At 26.9% G+C, this 10,500-nt stretch overlaps 1 protein-coding gene across 1 annotated transcript; it reads right to left on the bottom strand.

Annotated features, from left to right (window-relative positions):
* Positions 1-4,123: 4,123 nt before the first annotated feature.
* Positions 4,124-7,115, bottom strand: LOC126836336 (coiled-coil domain-containing protein 25). Its single transcript, XM_050569574.1, has 6 exons — positions 6,751-7,115; positions 6,632-6,679; positions 6,442-6,533; positions 5,148-5,327; positions 4,885-5,087; positions 4,124-4,268 (listed from the first exon to the last, which is right to left on the bottom strand). Exons 1-6 carry the CDS (start codon positions 6,773-6,775, stop codon positions 4,187-4,189), a joined length of 630 nt encoding a protein of 209 aa, XP_050425531.1. The 5' UTR covers positions 6,776-7,115; the 3' UTR covers positions 4,124-4,186.
* Between the last annotated feature and the right edge of the window lie 3,385 nt (positions 7,116-10,500).

The raw sequence follows: 10,500 nt of genomic DNA, 5'->3' as shown, positions 1-10,500 counted from the left end.
TTACAATTTAACACATGATACCCTTAAGCTAGTGTATAACGTCCTGCGAGTATATAGGTTAGTATTTACCACCAAGTCATACAAAATACCTTTGTTTTACTAAAGTTTTATTAAAAAAATTTAAAAAATAACAATGATTATCAAAATTTGCGCATGTTTGTTATGGTGTATTGTTATAACGTCAAATAAAAGAACAATCGAATCAGCAGGTAATCAGGTAAGCATTTATTTTGAGCTATATTTTTTCTTAGCTGTAATTATTATGGACAAGTGTTTATAAAATACAAATTATTTCCAATTGGAAGATGTTTAATAGTAATGTAAAGCTTCTGTACAACTTAGGTGTAATATATTTGCAAGCCTCCATGGCACATGCATTTTTTAATTAAATGATAAACGACTAGGTATCTTATATATTATTTCACAATACAAAGCTCAAGAAAAGGCAATAAGATCACAATTATTTCTCTGAGGTTAGCTTTAAGCTCTAGTATTGCCCCGAGTACAATATATATATATATATATCATTTGTATTGGATATTATATTTATACAAACAAGATTTTTCTATTAATGTGTAGTCAGAATAATACATTAAACAATAAATACTATATTTATCTGTATCATAGGTTACTATATTTTTAGACTTGCCTACTATTCTATAATAATAAAAATATAATTTTGGATTGTTCCTGTACGATTTTTCAATCAAGTATTCAGCCAAGACTATGTACGTACTTTGAACAAATTTAAAACATTCAAAAAACGTCCAATTCATATTAAACCTGCTGAACAGACAATTTTATCAATACAGGAATGTGACAATATTAATGATTGCCATTTAAAATTAAAAAGCCGAGAAAAACTAGAGAAAAGAGCTCAAGATATTAAATGTAGTTTTTGTGTCATTACAAAATCAAACATTTCAAACATGAAGAATTTGGTTGAAAATTTAAAAAGCGGAGAGCCTTTCGGCAATAACGAGGACTATGTAAACCGTCTTGAAGAGGAAGCCAAAATTATACTTCACTTATTGCTGATGTCAGATTTGGAGACGGGCAAATGGCTTTGGATTTATTATTTGAAAATGTTTGCAATCAGCCAATACGAATACAACAAACATTTAATCCACGAAAACCCGTTCGAAGAAGACCAACTGCAGAGTGGAGTTTCAGATTTCATCGACAATTGTATCGCTGAAAAATATCTTCCTAAGACTACAATAGAGTCTGACTTGGTTTCGAATGGGATGTAATAAAAGTAAAACACAGACAAGCAATAAATTCTTGTTTGTTCTCAAAACAAAAAATCAAATTATTGTTTGGACAAATAACCGAAGCCAATGTCGATTGAAAAAAGGCAATAGAACGACCCTGAGAGCACCAAAGTTCTTATATATAACGTTATCTAAGAGTCATTACTAAGTTCACAGAATATTTAAACAACTTGAAAGACGTCGGCTTGCCGTTCGAATATAAGATACTTTTGCATTTTATGGATGTAGTTGAATTGACGGCTGCTCGATACATTTAAATTTTAAATTAAAAACACAATGTTCATAAATCAAGTTATAACGAATTAAAAGAAAACATAACAAGAAGAACAGCAATTTTTAATGACAAGTGTCGTGCAATAAATTTGGAAAACTAAATTATTTTCATATGATATTAAAACAATTTAAACTATGAGCTACCAAATTATATTGTTATCGAAAGCATAATAGCTATTTGTATCAAATTATATTGTATATTAAATATTTAATTTTTATTAGTTATGGTATATTTAAAATAATAAAAACAATCAAATTATTAGGTAAGAATTTATTTTGAAATTTATATTTTTTTCTGTTCTATTATATATTTTGCGGTAGATAGCAGTTGTACAATATACTAAGAAGTATTCTTATCATTAAAATGTTTTACAATTATAGATAGCTTCTACAAAATATATAAATATACTATTTTTTTTTTTTTTTTTGAGAAAATACACTTATAACTTAGTATATTTTTTTTTAAGTTGTACAAACGAGATGTTTGTATTTATTTGTAGTCATAATAATACATTTTCAGACAATATAATTAAAATAAACTATATTTAACAGCTGCATCATATTGAAATTATGTATCAATATTTAATTCGTTTTAACTAATTGGAATCAAATTAATTTAGTATGCTAGTGAAGTTATATTTGGTATGAACATTTGAATAATTATTATGTATATTGTTGTTAAAGAAAAGCAATCGATTTTTTTAATTAAAAACCTTTTTTTTCTTAAAAGTTACTAATTAAAATATATACTTGTAAAATGTTTTCTACAAATTATATTTTGTTGCTGGTGGGTTAAATTCTCTTTTTTTTTTATTTCTATACAATGTAACACCTTTTTTGACATTTAAAAGTCATAATTATTTTAAAAATTGTACTTATAGAAACAAAAATAGTGTTACGAATATCTCTTCAATAAGTTTTTATATTTTACCAAAAATGATGGTTTTTTTTTGTAAAAATTATTTTTTACTTGTCTCTATTATGATCTTGTCAGTAGTTTACAATTATAAAATTAAAAAACTGAGTATATTAGGCATTAACCTAATAACTTTTTTAAAATGTACAATTATGATGAATATTTGTGTTATATTTAAAACAAACTTATTTCTGAATTATGATTTACAAAACAAAAAAATTCTTTTACATAGTACGAATAAATAGACCACAGTTTAACTTTTTGAAAGTATTATAGTCTAGGCAATTTTTGGCAACAATTATTATGCTATTCATAATTTACATAATTATACCAATATATGAGTAGTGTTACTAAAAAATACTTTTTTTGAATCAATTATTTATAATTTTACAAAAATATAGTTCAAACTTAGTAGTGGAAGAGAAAAAAATATATTCTGTGCTACTTCCTGTTTTTTTAATTATCTAAAGCTTTTGTATTACATTAGCTTTTATTTTAAGAGGAACAAAGTCATTTTACACAAAGAAAAAGTATATGTTATTTATATTTATCAGACCTAATTAATGTGAAAGTGATTAACATTACATTTTTCGTTTACCTGCAAAAACATTTAAGCCGTTGATAAACGTTAGACATTTTTAGTTTGACAATTTTTATGTGATTTATTCGTCAAATATTATAAAACTATAAGTACTTTGATTTTTCTAGTTTACATATTCTGATCAGTTGACTATATTGTATAATGTAATACATTTTATACATGTAAAAATTATTAAAAACGTTCCAAATGTACAAAAGTATATTATTAACCAATTCGTTACTTACTAGCAATTTATCAAAAAAAGTAAATAAAATAGAAGCATAATTTTCAGACGTATAATTCGTAGAGTTATATTCAAAAAAACATGATCTGACCCTGCGTGGATTATTTTTATAAAGAATGCCAAAAGAATATACTAGCCGACATAAGCCGTTAACCCCGAAACAACGTACAGCAGTAGATAAGAAAATATATTATATTTCATACACTGCGATCCCTTTAAACGAAAAACCCAAAACGATTAACTATCGATGTTAAAGCCTCTGGATACCGACCATTTTTAAGGAGTTTTGTATAGGCAATATTTAAGAAAAAATTAATACATTTCGACCATGCCAATTAATTTACCGGTTAATTTTTAAAGGCATCATGATATTATTTTTAATTTAAATTATTTTGTCTATGAGTAAAAGCCATTTTAGTTAATAAAATAGTACATTTTTTGTCCATCGCACAGGCTGAACCAGTGATCCGATAAGTAATCTAAAAACAGATTTGAATTTGTCATGAAGTTTACTTGAGATCGGTCAGCGTACTTTTTTGATATCTTATTCCTACTACGCATAAAACACGTTTGAACATTTTATAAAATTTCAAAATTCAAATTCAAATTTGGAAAGGGTTAAAATTAAAAATTGAAAAAAACGCTCTGACCGATCTCAAGTAAACTTCATAAAAAATTCATATCTGTTTTTAGATTGCTAATCGGATCACTGGTTAGACCTGTGCGATGGACAAAAAAAGTTGTGTTTTGGCTGAACAAAACGGTCGGTATCCAGGGGCCTTAAGTGGACCACGTTGTCTGTAAATTGATAAACTAAAAAACACAAATGGACAGAATGAGAGCATACGTAGTAATTGCCTTTAATAGACTTGAAATAATATTATCTTAACAATATAACATCACATGAAATCGTCGGAATCGTAGCCCGAATAATCCGTGTTTGCCGTCATATTTTCGCTCTTCATTAAAGACGTATAAGACCTGTAAACGAAAAAAAAAAAATCAATACCAGTGTAATTTATATATCTATTACAATTATTATGATTCTTAGCTGGCCTAAAAAAAACTTTTAAACGTTAATTAACAAATCGTTAATTTATGAAAATTGCAAAGTATAAAATATAATTGATGATTTTCAGAAAGCTAAAATAAAAACAATTTTCTCAGACTTACTAAATAGAATTAAAGGGAAATAATTATTTTATATTGTTATTTATTTTGTTAAAAAATTCAACTACTTTAAGCCAATAACAATGATGTCTCATTTTTTTAAAATATAAAATTTGAATTTATTAGTTTTTTGAAGAGTCGATGATATTACATATGGCTTACACTAAAAGGATAGTTTTTCAAATTCTTTTTTTCTTCATCAATGTATTTATTTATAAGTTAAAATCATACATTTTAGTAGGTTAAACTTACCACTAAAGTTAAGTTATATACAAAACCTTCATTTAATACAAAAAAAAAATTGGAAAATTATTAGTTTTAATTTTTCATGTGTTCAGATTAATTTTCAATCCAAAGTTTATGGTACACAAAATAAACCTAATATTATTACTTTTCTAGTTATGAAATTATCTTATCAAATAGTCACCTTAGTTCGGACGCTTCACGGTTACGTTTTTCTTCGGCGCGTTTATTTTCCAGTTGAATTTTATTTTCTGCTTTTTTCCTATCGATCTCTCGACGTTCTCTCGCCTCTCTATCGCCTTCGTAGTCCATTTTCACGCCGCTCTTTTCCGTTTTACTAAGCCTATTTACTATAGCCTTGTCCTTTTTAGTAGTCTTCTTTCTGACCTAAAACGATAAATATTATTATTGGTTTTGTAAAAAAAAAAATTGCTTTTATCTTTTTACGGCACTAGGATTGTTAAACGACACTTCTCCAGATTTCATTCCAGATATTTTTTTTAAATTCGACCACATTGTGTAAATAACGACCACTTCGTTCATTTTACATCCTTTTATACTGTTTGCTTTCACTAACTGACAAGCGTCTTCTAATAACTTTTCAGGAATATCGTCGAGAGTTTGTTTCTATAAAAAAAGTATTTTAAATATTACTATTATGCACTTTAGATTTTGTTTATGTCCTACACTGTGATTTGTTATGCACAAATTGAAATGTTTGTTTTTGCCAACTAGATTCTAATATTTGAATATTTCACTTGAGATCAAACATCATATTAAAAAAAAAAAAAAAAACAAGAAAAAATTACATCAATTATGTGTTTACCCATTTTTTTCTTTTTAAATACACCCTTAAGAGCGCGTCGCACCGGTGATTTTCAGTGGTAAAAATATTTTTAAGCAGACTGAAAATAACTCGCTTAGTTTTGGTTTTACAGTAAAAGCACCATTATAAAATTAAAAGAAAACAATATTCCGGAGGATAAAAATTCATTTTTTGAAAAGTTATAGTCATTTAAAAATGTTAAAATAGTCGTTATTTCTAAACTATGAATTGAGCGTTATACTTCAAAAAAAAAAACGCACCGTCTTGCCTTACGAAATATTGTTCTCTTTTAATTTTATCATGGGTGCTTTTACTCTGAATCCTAAATTAAGCGAGTTATTTTCAGTCTGCTTAAACAAGTTGAGATGAAAAAACATTTTTAAATCGCTTTCAAGGATGCTGTGATAGTCCAAAAAATAAATTAACTACCAAAATAGAGTCCTAGTTATTGAACTAATAATTACACATAACAGTTTAACCTTTAAATTAAGATTTTGTAAAAAATTGCCTATACTTTACTCCTTAAAAATGGGCAGTGCGACGCCCTCTTAAAATAATTTGATAAATTGAGTATAACACATAATATTAAAACAATAACTGTTAAAATATATTTTTATTTTAATTAAAATGAATATGCAAATAATAATTTGAAATTATTATTTGATCAAATTCAAATATCAAATATTATTAGAAAAAAATTTGAATTTTCTTATTATTTTCAAATTAATGTTTATTAAATTAAAAAAAAATAACAGTTCCGGCACAGCCGATCTCATGTTTTGTATTTTACAACAAACTCGAACAGAAGTTCCTTTAAATTTGAAATGGTTATTAGTGTCGTTATTAATTTAACTCGATATTTATACATTTGTTTTAAAGAAAATTTGCTTATCACACATGTCGATGTGTCTTTACCTCTTTTAATCGTAAGTAAACGTGAGCTGAAGACAAGTCCTCTACATGGAACCATACGTCTTCGGGCAACATATTGTCAATCAACTCGTCGTCTGAGGAATTCACGAAATACAATGTTGATTAATTTTTCTTAGACAATTAAACACATAAATTTGATAAGAAATAGCGCCACTAATAATCCAATACTCACTTTCATTGCTGTCGGCACCTCGAATAAGCGTGACAGGCGGATCGACCACTGTGTAAAACGAAAGAAATATTTGATGCCATATCGGATGTTATAGTCTTCGATTAAATTATTATACTTACCGGTGCTAGTGTATAACAAGACCATTGTTTTTAAATATGAGATAGAAACGAAATTTGCCTCCAACAACGTTTCAATAGTAACTAGTAGTAGTAGTAGCTTTTGTAGAGACAATTTTTTATCAATAAATATTCGGCAGCCTTTGGAAAAACGAATGCGAATTCATTTATCGAAAACAACCTATACTATCGCACGAGTAATTCTACAGTAAAAACCGTTTGTGCGATGTAGCCTGAAATTGAGATTAATATTGAACGAATATTAGCAAAGCCCTAAGGATACCTCGTTAAAAAAGGCAAAAAAAACTGTTATTAATGAGTTTTCACCCATTTGTTGAAGACAAAACGATAATAATATTATATAATATGTGATAAGCGCGTCTCACGTGTACCGCTGTTTCAGGCGTGAAGCAGCGTTCTCTAGTTTGTAGATTTTCAACCACCGAAAATGTGAGCAATAATTATTATTATTTAGTAATATATATATATATATATATAAAAAAATTGTATACTTGTTACAATAACTATTGGCAATCGCCTCTGAAATTATTACCAGCAGCTATTGTAAAAAAGGACAAAAGCAAAATATATGACAACGTTCTTGAATAGTTTTGGGTAAATTAAAAGTTGAAAAGGTGTAGTGGAGTCATTTTATGGTTTAATATAACGTAACCACGGTATTATAATATGGTAGGAGATGTTTTGATAAGAAAATTAATAGCTAATCAAGAATCAAAGACGCTCTAAGTTTATGACCCACAACCCCCTACGCCGACGATTGTATCTTATCATGGAACTTGTCACACAAGCATAATCGCGTTTTGTGCAATTTACTGATATCAATAATTTTTTTCAAATTTTTAATATTTAATTAATAATTATTATTTAAAACTATAAAATTTAATGTAGGCTTCGATTTGTTTGTTAGTCGTTAGAAGTAATTAGTGAAACTTTTTTGTTGCTTGGGTTTTTTTACCCAAGCTAGACTATAATTGCAGAGGTAAGTGGATATATGTGTTAACTGACAACTTGAAAACTGTTCATGAGGCAACGTTTTAGTCAATATATTACATTACATTCAAATGCTTGGAACTTTTTTTAATTTTTAAGCTCAACACACATTCAACTGTTATAATATTTTGCTAAACCGTGTAATATATATCTTAACATTTTCATTCGTTCAAACTAAAAACTATTTTACAAAAAATATCAGTTAACACCTTTATCCATTCACCCATTCAATTAAAAGCCTGTAATACAGTCGACCCTTGATAATTCATATTTGGAGCGACCGACAAAAAAGTTTGAATTATCTAAAGTTTGAGTAACTGAAATGTAATCATTTTTATAGTGGAAATAATACAGTCATTCTTATTATAAAATAAATTTAATTATATTACAATTTTTTGTCTGTAAGAAAACAATACAGTCGATCAATGTTAAACAAACCTGTAATTCTTTTCTGCTGAATCAAATTTTGTTTAGCTTGGTATATACTTTTTACAATACTAATTATAACTTCAAAAACCTCGACGCCAACCTATGACTATAGAGAAAACTTTTGTAATTTGTCTGACGATGAACTTTCTTTCTTCAAAGTTACAAGATGTAGGGGATCTATACTATGATGAACTATATGAAATAATATCACTTGTAAATATAAATTAAAAACACTCATACACTGTGAATGCTTTATCACAATGAAACAACTTTGAGTTATCAAAAATTGAATAGATGGAAGGAACTTCATTCGTCACATGTCGTTGAGTGGTACATCCTAGATTTTACTTTGAGTTATCGAGTGTACCAAATTGCAATGTATTCCTTTGAATTACCAAAAGGTTTTCAAGGGACCAATCTGTTTTTCCAAATTACCCAAAATTTAAGCTATTAAAGGTTTGAATTATTAAGAGTTGACGGTAGTACTTTTTTAATACGAAGTCAGCCTTACATTTTTTTTCCATTAAATATAGTATTTTTCCATAACGACTGTTGCAATTCAAACAAATGACAAAATATAACCTGAATGTATTTATCATTTGTATACAAGTGGTTCTTTTTAAACTATTTTTGTTTTGTCGTTTGTGTATTTATATAAACGTTTGAACAATTTTTGGTCTTGCACCGTAGAAACCTATAATAATACAATATCCTACAATAACTAAAACAAATATCTATTTAGTTAGTACATTCACATTCATATTTACTCTATTGAGAATCGTACTGAATTAAACATTTTATAATTATTACTTTATATTGAATTTAATTTGATTGTATAAAAATACAATATAATAATAATATTTTGTTGGTCACACAGTGACGGTGACGATGAGCACAAGTTATGCTGGTAATATTGTGGAATATATTTTATAATACATAATAATATATCTGACTGTTACATTATTACACTAATATTCTTTATGTGTGACACAGCCATCTGGGTTTTCGACAGTCACTGGACCTGTGTTCGCTCCCCAAAATGCCTCACAGAAATCCTCATAGTTAAGTACTTGTTTATTTCCTAAAAAAAAAAAAACGTTAGAAATATTTCAATGATTAAGTACAATATATACCACAAATATTGTTGCATATTATATTGTAAACACAAATCAAAATCAATGATTAATTACAAATTTTCATATTAGCATATGTATAAATCCACATTGCATATTTCTAGAATGGCATTTATCTTTTTACTAGTATTTTAATTAAAACAATTTATTCTTATACCACATAAATATATAAAAGTAAATTTTTAAGCTTCATTGATTACACATTTAGATATAAGTGTGTATAAACTTTATGTAAGAATAATTAATATTACTTATAATTCAACTTGCAGTATAAGTAGCAACAAACGAAAAGTATGACACTTAAACAGAATATATTAAATATCACAAAATGCATTGTTGGGTGTAATTATAGTTAATAACCTTATTTTGCTCTCACATTCAGACAATTAACGTGACTACTTACCATTATACTCTCGACCTGCAAATTCTAAAAACTGTGCTGGGATTATTGTGTTTGTAGTAGAACGAAGGATTCTTAGAAGCATTCTCCATGTGTTCATTTTCTAAAATGTTACCATCATTATAATCGGTATTTAAATTAAAAACAATTTGTTTTATTTATAAAATTGTATACATTTAAACAGTATTAAATGGCATGGCTTAAACACACGTAAAGATGATAACTAAATACTTAACTACCTATAACTCAACTCATAGAGTAGTTGAGTAATCAAGTGAGTTTTACCATTACCAATAGGTACATAATTACAGTCAACTATGCAAGTTGTTATTGTTTATTATTTAAAAATATTCCACTCTAATTTTTATCAAATAAATAACAAATTCCATTTTCTACTCAAATATTTTTCTCCAAAATTGGATGTACTCACTTAAATAACGGAGTATAGTAGTAATTTTAAAATTAATAGCATCGAATATGTTTTTATTTTAATGCAATTTTTTTTTGCCGAATTATATCATACATAATTAAAAAATATACAAACACATATATTTTGTTTGTAGATTTTTGTTAACCTTTCATTCTAAATTTTTAAAAAAAACATTTGTCAAAACTAGTGTTTTCATTTAAACAGACAAGTTTTTAAGAGTTAAAATGTAATGTTTGTAATACTTTTTCATACTTAGTTAGGTGGCCTAAATTTTATATTTTTTCAACAATTTAACCCCATTACCTTTCAAGGTTATAGTTGTATGTTAAGGTGCAACCTCCCGTCCAAAA

Source organism: Adelges cooleyi, unplaced genomic scaffold (assembly GCF_023614345.1).
Source record: "Adelges cooleyi isolate 19-005CV unplaced genomic scaffold, UGA_ACOO_1.1 ACOO_flye_CR_arks_rails_tigmint_CR_PRNA_247, whole genome shotgun sequence".
Lineage (NCBI taxonomy): Eukaryota > Metazoa > Arthropoda > Insecta > Hemiptera > Adelgidae > Adelges > Adelges cooleyi.
Note: the sequence above shows the minus strand (reverse complement) of the source record. Positions and strands in the feature narration are given on the sequence as shown.

What these genes read in the sequence shown, in the direction of transcription:
- LOC126836336 (XM_050569574.1), bottom strand. Translation starts at nt 6,775, where the DNA reads ATGGTCTTGTTATACACTAGCACCG. An exon ending in AGGTGCCGACAGCAATGAAA is followed by an intron (nt 6,534 to 6,631) that starts GTGAGTATTGGA and finishes TGAATTCCTCAG; the next exon opens with ACGACGAGTTGATTGACAAT. An exon ending in CGTTTAACAATCCTAGTGCC is followed by an intron (nt 5,088 to 5,147) that starts GTAAAAAGATAA and finishes TTATCGTTTTAG; the next exon opens with GTCAGAAAGAAGACTACTAA.